The sequence below is a fragment of the Dama dama genome, chromosome 9, assembly GCF_033118175.1.
Source record: "Dama dama isolate Ldn47 chromosome 9, ASM3311817v1, whole genome shotgun sequence".
Taxonomy (NCBI): domain Eukaryota; kingdom Metazoa; phylum Chordata; class Mammalia; order Artiodactyla; family Cervidae; genus Dama; species Dama dama.
In genome coordinates, this window is record NC_083689.1 from 63,119,704 (window position 1) to 63,142,635 (window position 22,932).

The window sequence follows — 22,932 nt, forward strand, 5'->3', positions numbered from 1 at the left end:
CGTATGTGGGGGATGCCAACCCCACCTTGAAGAATCTTATAGAGTTTGCTCTCGTACAGCAACTGGGGATGCCTGGCCTTCTGGGATTCTAGCTTCACTGCCACCTCCTGCAGGGGAAAGAGGGGATGATGGCATCAACATCCTTATGGATTCAATGTCACTTGGGAAAAGAGGGGGAAACAGGAGCACATCTCCAACTCTCGACTAGAAGGTGGTGAGAGGCTGGGAAGAGAAAGATCTCTGTAATTATAAAACGAGGCAACCAGCCTCAAAGCCCTCTTCAGGGGGCAGTGACGAAAGAGGCACGTCCTCTAAAGTATAAGAAAATGATTCATCCAGAAAACGTAATGAGGGTTATGAGGGAACCAGGCGACCGGTAGCTGGCCTAATGGGAAAAAGAACCCCAGTAAACTAAAAACATAGGAAGAAAACGAGGGGATCCCAGAAATAGGATTTTGTCATTCTCACCTTAAACAACGGTTTTTTAAAAGTTCGATTAAGGTGTATTTTTAACAATCTAGGGAACTTCCTAGTACACCCAACCTTTCTCTCGGGTTCTTTCCTTTTAGGGAAAGAGAGCGGGGGAGGTTCCTAAGACAGGAAAACTGGCTCCCTTTGGACTTCCCAGTGCGTGAGTGCGGTGGGAAAAGGCCCAAGCAGTTCGCGGGGCGGGGGAATGAGGACAGGCTCAGCGTAGTCGTGAACCCCACCCCAGGTGGTTACCTCGCCGTTGGTGATGTTGATCGCCAAATAAATGTCCCCGAAGGAGCCAGACCCGATCTTCCGTACCAGTTTATATTTCCCTCCGACAATGAATTCGGCCTTGGAGCCGCTGCTGCTCGCCATCCTGAGAGACGAAGATGGAGGCTGGGGCTAAGCCCCGACACCTCTAAAGGGAGGATGGAGGCCTCTAGGGCTCGACCACGGAACAAGGCTGTGGAGAGCGGCAGGAAACAGAAAACGATGGCTCTTCTTCGGCGTTACAGGGCCAAGAATCGGCCAAGGGGAACCTGATCACCGCTGCTGTCAGGTTTTTTGGCCGGGCCGCAGATTGTTGAAGGAGTTCTCGCGGTTACCAGGCTGAGCCACTTGTTTCTGGCGGCCGCCGCTGCCTCGCTTTCCCGGCGACGTCGCGGGCTGGAAAAGAAGAGCGGTGAAGCTAGGGCGGCGATACCGCTGCCACCACTGCCGCCGGCTCCCGCCCGGAGGGACCCCTGTCACTCCGCCGACGCCGCCATCTTGTTGCTCCGGCTCCAACCAACACAAAATGCCCCCAGTCCCCGGGAGCCGCTTCTTCACAGCGCAGAGCACTGTGGGAAAGGGATCGCGAGCGCTAGCCCCGGAGGGTCGACAGCAAGAGGGAGGGCGGAACCGGATCCGTGAGAGTCGCGGCCCACGCTCTGAACGTCACTCCGTCACCGCCCAATTGCGCACGCGTGCTGCAACCCTGCTGACTGCGCAAGCGTGCCGTGGCCTCTTCGCATCCCCGCCCCGAGCGCATTTCCACTTCCGGTCGTCGACTGTGGCAGTGTGAACTACCTGTTAGTCACCTCAGACCCGCCTGGTTTCTGAAAGGCCTCGCGGCCCCAGGCCTAGAGAGCGTATTAGGGAGGAGTCACCTTCATTTTTCTTGGAAGATGGTGCGTCAGGCCTTAAGAGTTGGGTATTGACCTTTGCTCTTTGTTTGAGGCGGTTTTTAACCTTTTGATCTTTACCGGGGCTACTCCCCCAACCGGCCCATTCCAGTTCAGTATCTCTTGTGAAAGAGGCTGTCGCCTCTGGTGGAAAGAAAGAGAAAAGCAGGCCTGTACGGGCTGGATTAGTTCAGGGCTCGGTGTTTTAGCAGTCTAGCTGAGGAGTCTTACTAGAATTCTGCGCTTTAGGGAGTGTTGGATTCCCTATTTTAACAGAGAGGAAAAGAGGGAAAGCAGGAATTAACCCTGCCCCTCTAAGTCTTTGTGTTGTTTACCCACTGATACTTGATACACAAAGGGGGGGAAAAAATCCGAGTAATGTTAGTGGCCAGTGTATAGTCAATAGAAAATAAGATTTAGAGCCGTGAAAAAACTTGCAAATACAAAGGTTATTCTCTTCGCAACCCCCCAAACCCCACCCCGACAAAGAAACGTTGAAAAATCGTATCTTGGTCTTGTTGAAAACTGCAGTCTTGACCCAAAAACATAGGGTCTTATCCCTATGTTATCCCAAATAAGATAATTTTGTAAAAACTGACAAAAATGTAGACTTAGTTGCAGCCTCGAATAGCTGATCAAGTAGTAATGGAGTTCATCCTGGAAGATATCTTAAGTGGAATTCCTACATGGTACTTTATTTCTGGCTTAAATATTTGTATTCATAAAGCTCTGACCTAAATGTCTTCAATTTGATAACGGAGAAAAGACTAAGATTTTACGTGAAGTTTTCGCACTAACACAACCCAAGCCACCTGACTCCCAAATCAGCACTGTTGGACAGCTTCCTTTGGTGATTCTAAGTGTGTCTGGCCTACTTAAAATTCTCTGCTGTCAGGATTCCGGTGTTTGTTTTAAAGTCAAGTTTAAGCATCTTGAATTTTTCAAGTTTCCAAAGATAGCTTTTATTCTGCTGATTTTTTTTACCACAGCCATCCAAAATTTAATGGGTTCCTCAGCTTGAAGAGTTCCCTATATAAGGGGTGGGGTATACATTTAAAGAGATTTTTTTTTTTCCCCAAGTAGTGAGGACACAAATGCTCAGCTGGGGATTGGGGAATAAGGATATGCGTGAGGTAGACTAGATTAGGGATTCCCAGAGGTCTCTGTGGACAGGGGCAAGTCTAACAAAGTTTTCCATGAGATACCTAGAAAAGAGCAGGATAATGCATTTTTTCATTTATTTCAAGTTATGCTGCTGAGATTTTATCTTCTTATGTATGTGTTGTTAAAGTGCCCTTTTATAAAATGGTCCTGATGGTAGATGGTTGTTTTGTTAATATCCTTGTTTGGCAAAACTAAATGTTCACACTTTATGTCTGCCTCACCCCACCCCCTTTTTAAAACTTTTATAAGCTTTTGAAATTCTGTACTCTGGGACTCTCTAGTCTAAATAACTTTTAGAAGCCCTTTCAACTGGAGAGTCTGTTATTTTATGTGTATATTTGGTGTGTCTCCTCACTTGTTTCCTTCCTGATGTAATCACCATTCCAACATTGACACTATCCTGCAAAATGTACTAAAATATTGCCAGTGGTTATAGCCTTTTCAGATGTGATTTCAGTTGAAGATTTAAATTTATTAGGTTAAGAAGGGCAAAAGTTGGGGTTTTTTAATGTAGAAATGGAAGTTCTAGGTATTGGCTACAATTTCAGCCTTCTCCTAAAATGAGGTGTTGTTTGTGGTAACTTTCAGCCTCAGTAATTGAAGGATTACCTGTTTGGGTGCTATTTTAGTTCCAAATAAATCATTCTGTTGTTTTGAATCAGCAGCAGTTTTAATGTAATGGAGGAAGTCTTCTACAATGTGCCAAAATGTTATTCCTGACTCCTGGGTCAACTGAATTCACCAAAAATAGAGTGTAAAGTGGGCTTCCCTGGTGGCTCAGACAGTAAAAAATTTGCATACAATACAGGAGACCCAGGTTCAATCCGTGGGTTGGGACATCCCTGGGGAAGGGAATGGCAACCCACTCCAGTATTCTTGCCTGGAGAATTGCATGGACAGAGGAACCTCGTGGGCTACTGTCCATGCAGTCACTGAAGAGTCAGACACCACTAAGTGACTTATCACTTTCATGTTTTCATAATTTATATGAGACCTTGAATGAAATTTTTGAGATCACCTAGTTCAGTAATTTTTGTTTTGGCCATGCCATGAGTGGGACCTTAGTTCCCTGACCAGGGATCAAACCTGTGCCTCCTACAGCGGAAGCATGAAGTCCTAACTACTGGACAACCAGCTAATTCCCAATAATCATATTTTTAAATGCTTTGCAATCTACGCAGTGCTTTCACACATATTAGTTGTGCCCAACTAGGATAAAGTGACTTGCCCCAAATCGTACAGATCTTAGTGGCAGAGGAAGGATTAGAACCCCAACTTCTAACTGAAAGAAAAGAATTGAAAGGGTAGAAGGTGAATTGGGACAATCATGCCCCTGTGATTAGTTCTGTTTTCAGAGAGATGTCCAGATAAATTGAAAACTTTTTTAAACCACAATGTTTATGCAAAGAAAGGTCACTGGTAACCAGAGTATGTTTTAAGTAAAGTGATAAAGATAAACATAAGAGGTGTAGATTGCTGCAGTAAGAAAGAAAATAAAAACATAAGGTCGAGGACTTCCTGGTGGTCCAGTGGCTAAGACTCTGTACTCCTAATGCAGGGGGCCCAAATTCAATCCCTGGTCAGAGAACTAGATCCCACAAGCCGCAACCGAAGATCCTGCATGCCACAACTAAGACTACTGTGCAGCCAAATAAATAAATATTTTTTTTAAAGAAGGGCGACCTGCCCATTTTTAGGGTTGTTTGGTACCAATAAGTAGAAAAATGGAATGCCTTACGATATGTCAAATGCTGTTTCAGGTGTTTAACTGTTACACAGCTTTGTGCATAATCAGTATCAGATAAGGGGGTTAATGAGGTGACTGGAAACTTGAGAACATTAGAAGTGTCCTATTGGATCTATTCAGTCTTTTTTCTAGTCCTTGACAATGGCAGCAATTTCTATCTTCCTTTCTGGTCTCAGTTCCTATTCTCCCCTTCTGCATTATTCACAAACTTTTGTGAGAGTGTATAGCTGCATCTATGATAGCAAATTCAAACACTTTTGAAACTTTCTGCGAACATTTCTTTTTATGGTGTTATTAACCATAAATTTATTTCGATTAACTTAAGTCTTTGAACATATCTGTGCTTTTGACCCATATGGCTTCAAGATTCTAAAGTTGGTATCTTCCATATATATGCTACCCAATGAACTTTTATACATATCAAATGTTGAATTCTCTTTTCCTTATGAAAGTGACAAGTATTCATTTGAAAAATTTAGATAAATCAGGAAAAAAATAAGAATTTATAGAGATAATGATGAAATGTTAATTTGCTGTATATAAATGGCCAGTATTTTTTTCTAAGTGTGTTCTGTGTCTATTTATATATAACTTGAATGTGTGTACATTTATTGATACACATATGTAGCACTGAAGAATTGATGCTTTGAATTTGTGGTGCTGGAGAAGACTCTTGAGAGCCCCTTAGATTGCAAGGAGATCAACCTATCAATCCTGAAGGCAATCAACCCTCAATATTCATTGGGAAGGACTGATGCTGAAGCTGAAGCTCCAATACTTTGACCACCTGATGTGAAGAGCTGACTCATTGAAAGGGACCTTGATGCTGGGAAAGATTGAGGGCAGGAGGAGAAGGTGGCAACAGAGGATAAAATGGTTGGATGGTGTCATCAATTCAACAGACATGAGTTTGAGCAAACTCCGGGAGGTAGTGAAGGACAGGGAAGCCTGGCATGATGTAGTCTGTGGAGTCACAAAGAATCAGACACGACTTAGCAACTAAATAACAACAACAACAACAACATGTGTACATATGTATATTTTATTTCCAAAAAACTTGCAACAAGTAGTCATAGTGCACTGTTCAGTTTGAAGATGGGATTTGCACTTAATGATTTGTTGGAGACATATTTCTCTATAACTAGTCTTCCAAAACATGATTTTGTAAAAACTTTGTAAAATTTTTAATTGGAGGATAATTGCTTTACAATATTGTGTAGGTTTCTGCCATACATCAACATGAATCAGCCATAAGTATACATATGTACCCCAAAATATGATTTTTAGTGTCTGCATATTAAATATGCATCATATTGATAGAACTGCATTTACCAATCTTAAAGGAGTATTTTAGTTATTTTCAAAATCTTGCTAGTATAAACAATTTCAATGAATATTCCTATAGCTAAATCTTTGCCCACATCCAGAATTAATTGGTTAGAATTTGTTTTTAGAAATGCTAGAGTCATTTAAAATCCCTTATTTCATAAACAACTCCTAATTCTGTTTTGGTCATTTGTGATGAACAAGTAATTAATAAGCATTTGTGGCTATCCTATCTTTTCATTATTTAGATTTATCTTAAAAGTTTAAATCCTTATCATTTCATTCTGTCCTTGAAAGAGGTTGTAAGATTATCTTTTCTGACCAATCATTGTTATTAATTGGATCTTTTTTTTTTTTTGCAACTCCCCTACTCCTTTCCCCATCCATTTCAAAATCTCAAGAATTTTGTAAATCTGTGGTTTACAAGTCTGTGCTCATAAGATTGAAAATGTCCCTTTTATGGACACAGCCAGCAAGACACATTTGTTCCCAATTGGTGAAGCAATTGCTTTCTTTAGCTATGTAGATTCATTTGAAGGAAGGGGGCAAATTAGTTTCCTGTAAGAGTGGCTAAGTCCTGTCCAACTCTTTGCAACCCCATGGACTGTAGCACGCCAAGTTTCCCTGTCCTTCACTCTCTCCTGGAGCTTGCTCAAACTCATGTATATTGATTTGGTAATGCTATTCAACTGTCTTATCCTCTGTTGCTCCCTTCTCCTGCCCTCAATCTTTCCCAGCATCAGGGTCTTTTCCAGTGAGTCACCTCTTTGCATCAGGTAGCCAAAGTGTTGGAGCTTCAGCATCAGTTCCTCCAGTGAATATTCAGGGTTGATTTCCCTTGGGAATGACTGGTTTGATCTCCTTGCTGTCCAAAGCACTCTCAAGAGTCTTCTCCAGCACCACAGTTTGAAACCCATCAATTCTTTGGCGCTCAACCTTCTTTATGGTCCAAAACACATCCGTACTGACTACTGGAAAAACCAGGTATGAGTGTGTTAGTCACTCAGTTGTGTCTGGCTATTTATGACCCTGTGGACTGTAGCCTGCCAGGTTCCTCTGTCCATGGGATTTCCTAGGCAAGAATCCTGGAGTGGGTTGCTACTGCCTTCTCCAGGAGATCTTTCTGACCCAGGGATCGAACCTGGATTCCCCTGAAATGCAGGCAGATTCTTTACCACCTGAGCCACCAGGGAAGCCCCATACATGACTACTGGAAACAGCATAGCTTTGACTATACTGACCTTTGTCGGCACAGTGATGTCTCTGCTTTCTAATACGCTATCTAGGTTTGTCATAGCTTTTCTTCCAAGGAGCAAGCGTCTATTAATTTTGTGGCTGCAGTCACCGTCTGCGGTGATTTTGGAGCCCAAGAAAATAAAATCTGTCCTTGTTTTCACTTTTCCCCATCTATTTGCCATGAAGTGATGGAACTGAATTTAGAGGTAACAGAGATCAAAGGATCCTCAAACTCAAGAATATAGTTAACTAAATATGAAAAACAGGGTAATCTCATATATATTCAAATCTCTAATATTTTGCATGAGTTCAAGTATTCCCACAGATGTAAAAGTCTATTCTCACAAAAATGAATATGCAGGTCTTAGAGATGGGGAAGAATTCAAATTGTCACTGTTCCAAAAGTGAGATTAACCCAGACTTTAGTACAGAGGTATTTTAAATGCTTGAGTTGGGCTTCTGTGGTGGCTCAGACAGTGAAGAATTCACCTGTAATGTGGGAGATGTGGGTTCCATCCCTGGGTTGGGAAGATCCCCTGGAGGAGGGGAGGGCATGGCGACCCATTCCAGTATTCTTGCCAGGAGAATCCAAGTATGAAAAACAGAATAGTCTCATATATATTCAGATCTCTTATATTTTGCATGAGCTCAGGTATTCCCACAGATGTAAAATTATTCTCACAAAAATAAATACGCAAGGTCTTAGAGATGGGGAAGAATCTAAACTGTCACTATTCCAAAAGTGAGATTAACCCAGACTTTAGTACAGAAGTATTTTAAATGCCTGAGTTAGGCATTTCACTGTGCTTCTTGGAAGAGAATGCCTCCTTTGCCACCTATTATGAGTAAAATGTTGCCATCTACATTTCAGAGTAGCCAGGAACCTGAAGTTTTCCTAACTTTAACAAGAGACCCTGGAAACGATACTAGAGTAGTGGACCCTTATTTTATTCTTAAAAAGTAATTTGGGGTGGGACAGGAGAAACCAGATTGAATATCCATTTATTTGGCTTTTGAAGGGCTGGGTTAAATAGTTTAAGGAAATGTATCCTGATCTGACCTAAATATTCAGAAGAACTGAATCTTCGTTGTGACTCTACCTTAAATGTTTTCTGAGGCTTCGATGTTGTAGTTTCTAAAAAGAGAAGTCAGATGCTAAAGTTCTTTATAGGTTTAAGAAACCTATTGTTGTACTATTTACTAAAGATTACTCCTGTATTTTGAAGTAGAAGGAAGAAATTAACATGCTCGTCGACTTAAACTCCAGATAATATGTAACATTAGCTTCTTAAAATCCAGAATGTAACATCCTGATCAGCAGGTCCTTACCGGTTCTCCTCAATATTTGTCAGAAAAATAAAATTCTCTAACAGTGAAACACATGACAATGGATAGATAGAAACTAGAAGAGATCCCCAAATTAGAAGTGTTTGGGAAATATCTTTTATTTGAAATATTTAAGAAAGAGAATTAAATAATTCTCCCTGGAGGTGGAGGAGGAGCCTTACTTAAATGACCTCTGTAGGTCCCTTTTAGTCTAAAAAGATCCCCACTTGGATTCTCATCAGGGAAAACACAAAATGATTTAACGCTTCAACACAGCCTTATTCTTGGCAAGGTTGAAATTCAACAGTGAAAATCAAGGAAAACTTGTTTCATATTCTCTTCAAGACTGTTTCCACTAGCCCAACCCTTCCCTCTCAGAGTTGCTTTGAAATCGTGCCTGAGGCTTTAACTCATTTGTCTGCAATGAACATTCTGCAGTGTAATAATTGAATGCCAGAGATATGTCCTGACAGGAAATTCAAATCATTGATGTTAAATGCACAGGTTAAAGACCTTACCAAGGCCAGGCCTTGAAAGGCACTGTAAAAGTTGAAAGGCCTAGTCTCCCCCTGAGTTCCCCACTTCACCCCCATTTATCTTGTTCCAGTCAGTCTATGTGACCTAGGAGTATTTACCTATTAAATTATATTTTACAATTTCTATTTTAATAATACAAACTATTAATTCCTGGACACGCATTGTCATGCATGGCATTTGGGGATATTTATATAGCTACCTTTTATTTGTAAGAATTTCTTCAGCATTTTGGGGTTTCTGAGGTTGCTCTGTCCCTTTTCTCAGCCTCTTTTCCCTTGCATTGTTCATTAGCAAGGGCATGAAACTCCGCTCCCAATGACTCATTATTACTCACTAGAGTAATCTACTTTTCTTTGTGAAGCTCAGTTTGGAAGATGCTTGAGTTGCCATTCCTAAGAACAGGTCCTAAGAGCACATCCTGTTAGCTCTCATCTCTCCATGCTAATGCCAAGAAGCACTGATACTGATCACAGAAAGTGGAACAGCTGCTTCATTTGATCTTGGCCAAGCCTGACACCACTGCAAAAAGACTATCTGCAGTAAGCAAAGACTAGGGTCTGACTGGGGCCGGGGAGGGGGGGGGGGGGCGGGGGAGAACTCTGGATTGTAGGCTCCTAATCCACAAAGCAAAGGAAATCAAATTGTATTTATAGAGCCCTAGAAAGGGCTCATAAAGTTCATAAAATAATTTGTCATACGCTAAGTTGTACTTTTCATGACCAGTTTTAGAGATAGGTAAATCATCCCTTGTTATATTTGAAACTGAGGAAGGCCCTGTGGAGCTTCTAGGCACAGAGGACCTTTTGTCCCCTGTTTTGTATAGGCAAGATTCCAACCTCCATGACCTTCCCTGAGTTCCAAAGTGCAGATTCGAACCAGTTGCCAATTAAGGGAGGAGCAGCCAAGAAACTATCTGAATCAAGATTAAAGGGACCAGAGAATCTCATCAAGATTAGAGACTGGACCACCTGAGATGAGATTAAGGGAGTGCAAACCCTACTGTCAATCCTAATCTTGTCAGAGACCTCACCCTTAAACCATTGTTATAAAACCTTTATCATATCCTCCCCAGGTTGAGACATAGATTTTTGAGGCAGAAGCTCAGTGTGTCTCCCTTTGCCTGCTAAAGCAATAAAGCTGTCCTTTTCTACTTCACCCAAAGCTGTCGCCAAGATTAGATTCGGCACCATACAGAGAGGCTGAGCTTTTAGTAACATGTTCATCTTCTGTCTGAGAGAGCTGAAGCTCTGGAGAGGTTTGGTGACTTACCCAGCAGCGCTAACCTTTGTGAACTCCCTAAGATCCATAGCAATCCCTATTCATTCTCACAGTTAGCGTGTCCTGTTCAGACCCTGGTGCCTGCTCTAGATCTGGATAGGGAATATATTAGCAGTCACTACCTCAGTGGATGTACAGTTGACTTAAATCATCCCCCTCCCCCTGACCCAGCCCATCTGCAGCTCAACTGACCTCTCAGCATCAAAGTTCTGTCACTTGGTGCTCAAGCAGGATCCGGGTCCTGACGTCCATCTGTGTCTGAACTATACTTTCTGAGGGTTGACCCCCATCTCCTCCATGTCTGATGTTAAGTTGCTAGAATCAGTGAACCAGCTGACAGCTCAAATCCTATAGTCTTTGGCTGTACAACTAGTTCATTGACCCTGGCTACCTGACCTCAATTATTTACCTCCAGTCATCCCTCCTCGACAGTGCTGCATACTTTTACCTCACCAGTGTTAATTACTTCTGCCTCTCCCCCTTTCATATTCTAAATGTTAGTTCCCAATCAGACTTTCCAGACCCTCCGTACTTTCTCTCAGACTCTGAACCTGATCTGAACTCCTAAGACTGTTTCTTATCCATGTTCTTCTAGGCTAGGCAAATGATAGCCCCTTCTAACCTATATGAAACTTGTGTTTTTAATATTTTCTTTTGTTGCTTAGAATTTCAAATTCTTGACTTTCTTAGCTTATATTTTCTTGGCCCACACTATGTCACTGGTTACCATACCTTCTGCTTAGTTGAAATGGGATATGTAAAACCACTGTGTTTAAGCCATAAACCTCATACAAATGTACCCTGCTGTTATTATTAGGCAATTCAAGTCAGAGGTGTTTCTAACCTTTCTGGTGGAGGAAGACAGGCTGTCAGCTGAAATAGGAACTTAATAGTTATCACCCAAACCAAAAATAAGACAAGTGTAACATCTATGACACTACCCCAACTGAATTCTTTATGTAGTTGATTCCTCTGACAAGGTCACAAACACAGGCATTTCAGATGTGTCATAGAAAACAGAAATAAAATATTCTAGGCTATTTTAAAGGTCTCAGAAGCTTTCCTCTAATCAACCTGAAGATACTGAGTTATCAGACAGCACCTACTCTGATTGACTTTCCCATGCCAAGGTAATAATTACTTTCAGTGTTTATACAGCATTGTATACAGTCTTGTTCTTACCCATATTCAGTTCAGTTCAGTCGCTCAGTCATGTCCAACTCTTTGCGACCCCATGAATCGCAGCACTCCAGGCCTCCCTGCCCATCACAAACTCCCGGAGTTTACACAAATTCATGTCCATCGAGTCGGTGATACCATCCAGCCATCTCATCCTCTGTCGTCCCCTTCTCCTCCTGCCCCTAATCACTCCCAGCATCACGGCCTTTTCCAATGAGTCAACTGTTTGCATGAGGTGGCCAAAGTATTGGAGTTTCAGCTTCAGCATCAGTCCTTCCAATGAACACCCAGGACTGATCTCCTTTAGGATGGACTGGTTGGATCTCCTTGTAGTCCAAGGGACTCTCAAGAGTCTTCTCCAACACGACAGTTCAAAAGCATCAATTTTTCAGCGCTCAGCTTTCTTCACAGTCCAACTCTCACATCCATATATGACCACTGGAAAAACCATAGCCTTGACTAGATGGACCTTTGTTGGCAAAGTAATGTTTCTGCTTTTTGATATTCTATTATCTTCTGCCAAAAAAAAAAAGGTTTTCTGGGGAAAATAATTTCATTATTTTTAAGTTTTAGGTGGCGTGACTGAGGCCCAGAGATTTTGGTTAACTTGCCTAAGTGCACTAAATGACTTAAGAGTGCATTTTATACTTGAACTCAAATTTTTATTCTCACTCTAAAGAATCTGCTTTTTCTGTTTCTCTAGCCCATGTGTCTCAGGACTGTAAAACATCCTGGGAAGGGAACTGCTCATTTATTTCAAGATTAAGTGAAGATATAAAAGCAGATATCCACTTAACAGATCACATAATATGCCTCAGAAAGGTATGTTCAAGTGTCTACACCAGATTATGGTTTTCAATAATTATACAATGCTGCCATCTTGTGGATATGCTGGCTTCTGTGGCCCAGAATCAGCTAGTTGGATCTGAGCATTCAAATGTTAAATGCCCAGGAAAGGGCTGGAGTTGAGGAACTTATAATAACATTTGAGGGGCTAAATAAGTGTTACGAGTTTGAGCAAACCTATTGTGCTTTCTGCAAAATACCAGGGGCTTCCTCTATGACTCAGTGGGTTTGATCCCTGGGTTGGAAGGATCCCCTGGAGGAGGAAATGGCAACCCACTGCAGTATTCCTGCCTGGGAAATCCCATGGACAGAGGAGCCTGTGGGCGACAGTCTGTAGAGTCGCAAAGAGTCAGACATGACTGAACACACACACACATTATGCTTTCTGAACAAGATCAAGCATTGTTAATATTTGAATGCTGTGGACACGACTGAATGACTAATACATATGATATAAAGTCAGTATATCTTATATTACCTGTTAAGGGGATAAGAGAGAAAAGAAAACAAAGGTATATCTTTTTCATATGGATAACCAGTTATTCTTGCATCACTGGTTGAAAAACTTTCTTTTCCCTTTCTTAGTTTGAGATGCTATAACAAAATACCATAGATAGACCAGGTATCTTAAAGAACAGAAATTTATTTTCTCACAGATCTGGAGGCTGAAAGTCTGAGATCCGGGTTCCAGCAAGGTCAGCTTCTGGTGAAGGCCTTCTTGGCAAACTTATATTTTCACATGGCAGAAAGCAGTTAGACTGTCAAGAAAAGTAAACATCACACAAGGACTTTGCTTCCTCTCTGAGGAAAGAGTTAACATGTTTTCAATTGTATACAAGATGTATCATGGTAGGTGGAAGTATGACCTTGATATTGTCTTTATTTGGAGATAAGTATGGTTTAAGGGGAGATGGCAATGGCAACCCACTCCAGTACTCTTGCCTGGAAAACCCATGGACAGAGGAGCTTGGTAGGCTGCAGTCCATGGGGTCGCTAAGAGTCAGACAAGACTGAGCGACTTCACTTTCACATTTCACTTTCATGCATTGGAGAAGGAAATGGCAACCCACTCCAGTGTTCTTGCCTGGAGAATCCCAGGGACGGGAGAGCCTGGTGGGCTGCCGTTTATGGAGTCGCACAGAGTTGGACACGACTGAAGCGACTTAGCAGCTGCTAAGTTTAAGCTGCGTGTGTTTAAGGAGATGCATGTGTGTGCCAAGTTGACAAGGGATGAACTTATAATAATAAATTTTATGTGTCATCTCAGCTGGGCCATAGTACCCAGATATTTGCTCAAACATTATTTTGGATGTTTATGTGAAGGTATTTTTTTTCTTGGATGAAATTAACATTTAAGTAGGTGGAGTTTGAGTAAAGAAAATACCCTCCATAATATGAGTGGGCCTCATCCAGTCATTTGAAGGTCTTCATAGAAAAAAGATTGACATCTCCCAAGCAAGAAGGAGTTACAGAAGACAGCCTTTGGAACTCTTTGCAACCCTTCCCTGGGTCTCAACCTGCTGGACTACCCTGCAGATTTTGAATTTATCAAGTTTTCACAATCACATGAGCTAGTTCATTAAAATAAATCTCTCTCTTTGTCATCCCCCCACCCCTCCACCCCATCCTGTTGGTTCTTTTTCTATAATGCATTCCTTCATTTTATTCAGGTCACTGCTAAAATGTTCTCTTCTTAAAATAAATAAATAAATAAAATGTTCTCTTCTTAGAGACACTTTTCATAACCAAATTATTTAAAATAGACCCTTACACATACCCCCTTGCCACATCTAGTTACTTTTCAGCTCTTTATTTTCCTTCAAGCATTTACTAGTCTCTAAAACTATATATGTGTGTGTGTGTGTATGTATATATATATATATATATATATATATATGTGAAAGAAAGTGTGAAAGTGTTAATTGCTCAGTCATGTCTGACTCTTTGCGACCCGCCAGGCTCCTCTGTCTGTGTAATTCTCCAGGCAAGAATATTGGGTTCTTTCCTCCTTGAGGAGGAACCTCATTTCCTCCTCCAGGGAAACTTCCCAACCCAGAGATTGAACCTGGGTCTCCTGCATTGCAGGCAGATTCTTTACCATCTGAGCCACCAGATGGTGGCTGCTAGTGGTAAAGAACCTGTCTGCCAGTGCAAGAAACATGGAGACATAAGAGACACAGGTTTGATCTCTGGGTTGGGAAGATCCCCTGGAGGAGGGCATGGCAACCTACTTCAGTACTTACTCTTACCTGGAGAATCCCATGGACAGAGGAGCCTGGCAGGCTGCAAACCATAGGGTCACAGAGTTGGACACGACTAAAGTGACTTTAGCATGCATGTAATATATATCCCTGGTAGCTCAGATGGTAAAGAATCTGCCTGCAATGCAGGTGACCTAGATTTGATCCCTGGGTTGGGGCGCTCCCCTGGAGTAGGAAATGGCAACCCGCTCCAGTATTCTTGCCTGGAGAATTCCATGGACAGAGGAGTCTGGTGGGCTATAGTCCATGGGGTTGCAAAGAGGCAGACACAACTAAGCTACTGACACACAAACACACTCTTTTATTGACTTATTTCCTTTACTAGAACACTTGCTCAATGAGACAGGAATTCTTTCTGTATTGTTCACTAATGTATTCCCAGTTCAGTGCCTACCTCAATTATACTTGTTGGATTCTTGAATGGAATATATGTATATATAATATAGATTTACACATATACATATTCTTTCTATGACTGAAACCTGCCTTTTTTCAGCTAACAATACATCTATAACATGGACTTCTCCACATGGACCTTTTTCTTTTAATTGGTTGTGTATATTCCATGGTGTGGACATGCTGGATTGGAACTATTCTACTGATAGTTTTTGAGTGGTTTCTGGCTTTTCACTCTGAGTTTTTTTGTCACAAACCACTACTATATGCATATATCTTTGTGCACCTGTGTGTGGATTTCTGTAGGATAAATTAACAGAAGTGAGATTTATGAGTCAGATAGGTTTTGTCAGCTCATACTCTTGCAATGTGGTTATACCCTTACCCTTGCTGATTGTTAAACATGTGGCAGCAAGCCCCTGAGGCTGTACTCTAGGGCCGTGAGTGCATACTGCAAGAGAGGGAGTTTCCTTTTCTCCCTAGATCTCTTTCTCATGCAATTTTCAGGAAAGCATTGCTTTGACCTGACTAAAGGGACCTCCTATTAGACACCTATGAATAAAAATCTGATACTCCAATAATTCAAACAATGTTTGAAATGGTACTGTTCAGATATTTCAACTGTAGTTTTACTTGGCAGTGTGAAGCACACTAGGTGAAACACAGCAACTGAAGGAAGTAGTTTTTAAGGAAGTTTAATAAAAGTACAACTAACTCTCCTCCCAGCTTTATCTGACTGCTCCTTCTGTCTTTGTTGCTGGTTCCCTTTTCTCTGCTTGCCCCTTGGCTGTTTTCACCAGGTCTTTGTCCTTAGCCTTCCTTTTTTTTTTTTTTTTATGTCCTTCCTATTTTCCTAGTTTGATCTCATTCATCCTTTCAGCTTCCTATACAGTAGACATGCCAGTTCAGTTCAGTTCAGTTGCTCAGTTGTGTCCAACTCTTTGCGACCCCATGAATCGCAGCACGCCAGGCCTCCCTGCCCATCACCAACTCCCGGAGTTTACTCAAACTCATGCCCATCGAGTCGGTGATGCTATCCAGCCATCTTATCCTCTGTCGTCCCCTTCTCCTCCTGCCCCCAATCCCTCCCAGCATCAGGGTCTTTTCCAATCAGTCAACTCTTTGCATGAGGTGGCCAAAGTATTGGCGTTTCAGCTTCAGCATCAGTCCTTCCAATGAACACCCAGGACTGATCTCCTTTAGGATGGACTGGTTGGATCTCCTTGCAGTCCAAGGGACTCTCAAGAGTCTTCTCCAACACGACAGTTCAAAAGCATCAATTTTTTGGTGCTCAGTTTTCTTCACAGTCCAACTCTCACATCCATATATGACCACTGGAAAAACCATAGCCTTGACAAGCCTGACCTTTGTTGGCAAAGTATGTCTCTGCTATCTAGGTAGACATGCCAGTGACCTCCAAATCTATATTGCTAAGTCAAACTTCTCTGTTTTGGAACCTTCTATCTGTCTTCCCACTGGACACCCTCACTAGGTTAAACCACAGGGATTAGTTAGTCCCAAACTGGTTGTATTACTTGCCCCTAAACCTTTGTTCCAAGCCTATTCCTTCTCTAGGATGGTTTTTCCTTAGTGAAGGCTACCAACCTTTTTTTTTTTTTAATTCTTAAAAAAAAAATTTTTTTTTAAATTTTTATTCATTTGGCCATGATGGGTCTTATTTGCGACATGCAGGATCTTTAGTTGAAGCATGTGAATTCTTAGTTGTGGCATATGTAATCCAATTTCCTGATCAGGGATCAAACCCAGGCCCCCTGAATTGGGAGTGCAGAGTCTTAGCCACTGGACCACCAAGGAAGTCCCCTAAAATTCTAGTAATATCATACTATGCCCATTCCTCAGTGACTCCTGCATTGCCTACAGGTAAAGAGTAAATTCCTTAGCATGGCATACATGCCTTGCATGATCTGGTACCTGCCTATCTTGCCAGTTCTGTCTGTAACTGCACATCCGAATATGTGTCATTCAATCCAGTTACAATGAAGTGATTGCAGTTTCTGAAAAACACAAGGTAGTTGCATATTGTTATGCCTTGCATATAGTCCTTTCCACCTGGCATAACTTTATATGTTTATCTGCTTGGTAAGAATTCTCCTTAAAGACTCAGCAGGAAGGGTCACCTTATCTTTGGCTGCCCAAGCTCCCTGTAGAATTGCTCTCTCCCTCCTGCAGCATCTATTGTTGGCAGCCTACCCAAGAACATTCCTCCTTAATTTTCCTCTTTTCCAGTAAGACTCCAATTTTGTTAAGGGTACAGGACTAATGTTTCAGAAGGGAGCTGGCCCAATGTTGAATCTTCATTCATATAAACCAGTTAGTGATTGGTTTAGGTTATGGTTATGTATGGACATTCTATCCTAGTCAGTGATGTAGACGAAGTCTGCTGGAGAACTTTTTGGAGTGCTTGAGCTCTTGAAGAGACACACAGGCAGAGATGGTCTTTTCTTCTGATGGATATTAAACCTTGTGGACAAACTGGATTTCTGATACTCAAACCAAAGAAGTACTGACTAATATACAGAATACAGTAGAAGCAAAGTATGTTCCTCCAAACTGGGCTAACAAATCATGATGGTAATGGGTTAAAATCAATAGCTAGAACTAAGGCACATAATCAATTATAGAGCTCCAGCAAAGTAGATTTAGAGGGACTCTTTTCTACAGATTAAGAACAGGACTATTCCAGAGCTCAAGACTGGGTCTGTGTAGGGAAGTTATGGTCTTGCCCATGGGAAGAGGGAGCTGGAAAAACCGGAAGGGAAGAGAGAACAGCTCTGTCCTTAGAAGGGTTATTATACCTGCAAAGAGCCATGAACCCACGGGGAAGCCATTGGAAACAAGGAAGAGTGAGAAACAGAAGAGGTACTGAGTAGAGTTTCTCAGTACAAATTAGCAAACTGGTCCAGAGAGGTTGTGACACACTGGAAGAAATGCAGGCTTTGGACTCATACTGCTGAAGCTGCAGTCTCAATTCTGCCACTTCTAGCAGCAAGGCCTCTAGCAAGTTTCTGAATCACTCTAAACCTCAGGTTTCTCATTTGTTAAAAAAAAACAAAAACAAGTTGGTAATACTTTTCTTTTAGGGCTGACTAGCAGAGTATCTGGGCTTCCCAGGTGGTGCTAGTGGTAAAGAACCTGCCTGCCAATGCAGGAGATGAAAGAGACATGAGTTCAATCCCTGGGTCAGGAAGATCCCCTGGAAAAGGGCATAGCAACCCACTCCAGTATTCTTGCCTGGCAAATTCCATGGACGAAAGATCCTGGCAGGCCATGGTCCATAGCATCACAAAGAGTTGGATATGACTGAGTGTGCACACTTGAGTCTTGAGCAGAGTATCTGGCCTACAATAAGGGCTCAATAAAGCAGACACTCTTGTTATAAAATATTTTATATGTTAGTAATGAGGTTAATACACTAACCTGCTATTTGATAAAACCTTTAATTCTGCTAAAGACCCAGCAACCAATCATTTCTTGACTTGTCTTTCTGACAATACCTCAGAAGATAGAAGAAGTGATTCAAGAAACATACATTTGGATTTAGTAGAATTTTTTTTAGAATGAGGATGGGAATCTTTGGAGAAAGCAACCAAATGAGAGAAAGTATGGAGTAGGAGTAGACTTGGCTATGCGCGCATCACCTGTAAATCAGTTATTTTATGTCTTGGACAGGTTACTTTATCTCTGTGAGCTTCAGTTTCCTCATCTGTAAAATGCAAATAATATCTATCATATAGAATGTCAGGATTAGAAATAATCCATGAAAAATTTCTAGCATGTATTAGGCATTCAGTAAATAGCGCCTTTTTTTTTTTTTTTCTTCCACTTTATTTATTTGGCTGTACTGAATCTTTATTGCTGCGTGTGGGCTTTCTCTAGTTGTGGCGAGTGCAGGCTACTCTTTAGTTGCAGTGCACAGGCTTCTCATTGCAGTGGCTTCTCTTATTGGAGAGCACAGGTCGAGGCTGCTCAGTAGTTATGGCTCATGGGCTTAGTTGCCCCATGGCACTGTGGGATCTTCCCAAACCAGGGATTATACTGTGTCCTCTGCATTGCAAGGTGGATTCTTAACCACTGGACCACCAGGGAAGTCCAAGTAGCATCTATTTTTATTATTACTGTAGAAATTATAGTGGTAAATTTTATAGAATTAAATAAAAATACATATAGGAGACTGAAACTCTAAAAGACAGCCACCTCTTCTGGTTTTGAGAGTTCAGTTCAGGTGCCATATTAAGCATTTTGTAGAGACTATACTCTTTGCTTCTTTCCATTTTGGCCTACGAAATGTTAGAAGACTGTATAGTGGACATTTGTCACATTCCTGGCTGTCCAGCCTCCAAATTGCCTTTAGAAGTTTGGGGAACATGCCACAGTGGGGGGCAGGCCCCTACATCTCACTCACGGAAGCCAAAAGGCTCTGGTCTCAGTTCTCCCTGATTGTTGTCTGCTTGGAACCCAAGCATGACTGACTAGCCCATCCTTCCAGGACTGTGATTCTGGAGATAGGAGTCAAGAGAAGCAGGCAGTATGTGAAATTTCCTCTGGTAGTGGCAACGTTCAGTATCACGCAGCGAGGGCATCTGGGTCAGCTATGGCACCCAGTCCCCAGGGCATTGCCAGTGTCCAGCATCAGCATGCTCCCTGTGGCCTGGTTTCTTCTGTGGGTCTGGCCACCCAGCCTCCGTTGGTGCCTCCTGTATTCTTACCTTAGTTTTCTAGAGTCAGTCTTTCCATTGATTCTTTGACCTCCCCAATACTCCCCAATTTACCCCAAAAGTAAATTCCTTTTCTGCTTCACTTAAAGTGAATTTGTTTTCGTTGTGTACAACCAGAAGACTCTGGCTAGTACATTGTCTTTAGGTAATGCTCAAGCCCAAAGAGTCCAATGCTGCTGCTTTTACTACATATCTCTGGATAAAGTCATGGTCAAATATGCAACTGTTCTGGGAGTTCTGTCTTGGTTCCTTTTAAAAGCGCACGCATCTCAGGGAAAATATCTGCTGCCCCACCGTAAACCACCTATTCTCTACCTCCCATGACTTCTTTTTAAAATTTTAATTAATTAATTTATTCATGGCCACACTGAGTCTTCACTGCTGTGAGTGGGCCTCTCCTTGTGGTGGATTCTTTTTTGGAGGACGGGCTTTAGAGTGTGGGCTCAGTAGTTGTGGCTCATGTGCTTAGTTGCCTCATGGCATGTGGATTTTCTCGGACCAAGAATTGAACCATGTCCCCTGCATTAGTGGGTAGATTCTTTACCAATGGTCCATAGGGAAGTTCCCTATATCTCCTAAAACTTAATTCACATGTATTCACTCACCCAGTCAACAATCACTTATTCAGTGCCTACTACATACAAAGCAATATGCCCGGCACTGAGAAGAATCCAAAGATCAATAATCTGTAGCCCTGGCAGTATACTTTGAAATTTTGAACAAGTTAATATATTTTCTTAAATAAATAAATTAAAAAATCTATCACTCTGTTGAGGGTAGAAGTGAAGGGAACTCTTTGAGTTAGTATCCCTGGGGATAAGTTGATGTTCATTTCTTTGTAAATGTTCTAGAAATCAATCCCAAAAGGCAACTGGATTCCTTTGTTAGAGGTTTCCAGTCAAAACAAAGTAGCTCTCAAAAGCTCTGAGAAAAGAATACCTCTTCTGAAGCTGACAGCTAGATTTCTGCTCATCAGAATATTTGTGACTAGGATGAAAGATGGGGAATTAGTGCCAATGCATCAGAAATTTAACTCAAGATAACTCTAAGTCCTAAAATAAAATTTTAAAAAATCAAATAAAAATACCATCCAGCTTCTCTCATTAACCTTAAATTACCAAATATTAATCCAGGGAAGCAGGAACCCCACTACCTCTTGAACCCCTATATTATAGTAATCTGTCCAGAAGGTTTGAGACTTCTGTCTTAAATCAGAATATTCAACACAAGCAAGGAAGAAGGGTATTATATTAGTAATGGAAAGTAAAACAGGTAAATTAGATGATCCCAGACACCTGGGATAAGGGGTCTCTCTCATACACACACGGGAGCATAAAGTGAGGTGCTGAGCACTCACAAGACCCTCACTCACAAACTGGAAGTCTGATGTAGCTGTCAGACTAGTTTTGGGGATCAAGTCTTCACTCCCTGGGTGACTTTGAAAAAGTCATTTAACCACTCTAGGACTCAAATTCTCTTCAAATTTCCTTCTGAATTGGAAGGAAACTTAGAGATCACCTAAACTAGTCTTTAACTTTTGTATTCTTCTTTGAAGCATCCCCAGTAAGCCTCTCTGGTTGAATTCTGACTTTTAATGACAGGATGCCCACTCTCCCCATGCAACTGATGTCATTTTTGAAACACTGTCATTGGTAGATAAGTTCTTCCTCACATATTTGCAATTTGTCTCTGTAATAGCGTTCCCCAGGCTAGTGATATCTAAGGTCATACAGGTGAAGTCTGATCCATGGAAAACTCTTTAAGAAAGCTCTTAACTTTGCTTTTCTCCTCTACAGACTAAAACCAGCTCCTCCTCTTCTATTGTTCTCATCCATCATATTCAAGATGCAACACCATTTTAGTCTTCATATTTTTGTGGGTGTAGAGTAGTGCTTAAGCAACCAGAAGCCTCAGACAGTCTGAATTTGAGTACTGGTCCTGTGTGATAGTGGACAAGTTATTATACTTTCTTTAGCTTCAATTTTTCTCTCTAAATGAGGATAATAAAAGTATACCTTTCTCTGAGAGAAGTTTTGAATCTGATAGATGAGAAAATACAAATAAAATGTTTACTATAGTACCTGGCACTGAGTAAGCAATATTACTAGAGCTATCATTAATAATAATGATAAAATTCACATGAGAATAAGAATGAATATTAGAACTGGAGGATTTAGAAAAGTTAATCTAGTCCTTTCATGACTCCATAAACAAGACTTAGTTGCCCTGACATGAAACTTTCCGTACTTTTCATGTAATGCTCGCTTTCAAGTGTGTGTTCATCATCTGGCTCACCCCAAGAGGGCAGGGACCTTGTCCGTGGTGTTGACTGCTGAATACTTGGTACATTCAGTGTCCCGCTCACTACTATGAGTCACAGAAAAGGAAACTGGGGTGCAGGGAGTGATAGTTTACGGTAAACATGTCAGATTCATGATCTCTGAAGAAGATTTACCTTGGGGACCAGGGACCAGGCTTGATCACTCAAGAGCTTTTGTATAGCAGAGTTTTATTAAAGTGAAAAGGGGACAGAGAATGCTTCTGACACAAACATCAGAAGGGGGACGGAAAATGCCCCCCTGCTAGTTTTAGCAAGCTGTTTTATGTCTGTTAGAAAGCTATTAAATCAGATAAGAGAGACACCTCAAGGCTGACTGAGTTTCACCGGGCCCCTCTCCCACAATATGCAGCTTTGAGATAGGATGGCACGAGGTGCGTCATCCCCCAGCCTTAAAACAATTGATATGAATACTGGTTTGTTGAGCTATTATCAGCCAAAAGTTAGTCTTAGGTGGAACCATTTTGAAGAGAGGCAAATTCCAAAGCAAATACATAGTTTCATGAACATAGCTTAAGAAAAACATTTCCATAAGAAAAATGCATTGGTTAGCTCAAGGATTGAGAAAAGTTAAGGTCAGGTGGAACCAGGTGTCCTCATAGCAACACAGAATTTTAAGACACTTGCAGCCTATTTCCTCTGTTTGGAGACCCCTGGTCTTCCTGCCTGTTACCCTCTCAGGAGATGCAGATTTATCTAACTTTGCGCAAAGGGCTCCCTATCAAGAGCTAGGATAGGAACCCAGAAGTCCTGGGCAGCCAATACTGAGAATTAAATAAAGGCCCAGCCCTAAAATTTGGTGATTCGGGCGAGAGCACAGATATTCAGTGATCTTAGGGTCAATATTGCTACCAGATGGCCTAACTGATTGTCCCTGTTTTGAGGCTGACGAGCCTGAGGGAGGAGTAGGTGCCTTAACAGAAGCCGC

At 41.7% G+C, this 22,932-nt stretch overlaps 1 protein-coding gene across 11 annotated transcripts in view; it reads right to left on the reverse strand.

Annotated features, from left to right (window-relative positions):
* CSNK1A1 (casein kinase 1 alpha 1) overlaps nucleotides 1–1,418 on the reverse strand; it is a 47,692-nt gene extending 46,274 nt beyond the window's left edge. For 5 of the 11 annotated variants that reach the window (XR_009694202.1, XR_009694201.1, XM_061151693.1 and 2 more), the window contains exons 1-2: nucleotides 724–1,418; nucleotides 1–107 (exon numbers count right to left, since the gene is read on the reverse strand). Coding sequence is in view for 8 of the 11 variants with exons in the window: in XM_061151693.1 (XP_061007676.1) it covers nucleotides 1–107; nucleotides 724–846 (230 nt within the window). In the remaining 3 variants the exon portion in view is untranslated. The remainder of the gene's footprint in view (nucleotides 108–723) is intronic. The other 6 variants (XR_009694203.1, XM_061151698.1, XM_061151695.1 and 3 more) reach the window with 6 other exon arrangements.
* Between the last annotated feature and the right edge of the window lie 21,514 nt (nucleotides 1,419–22,932).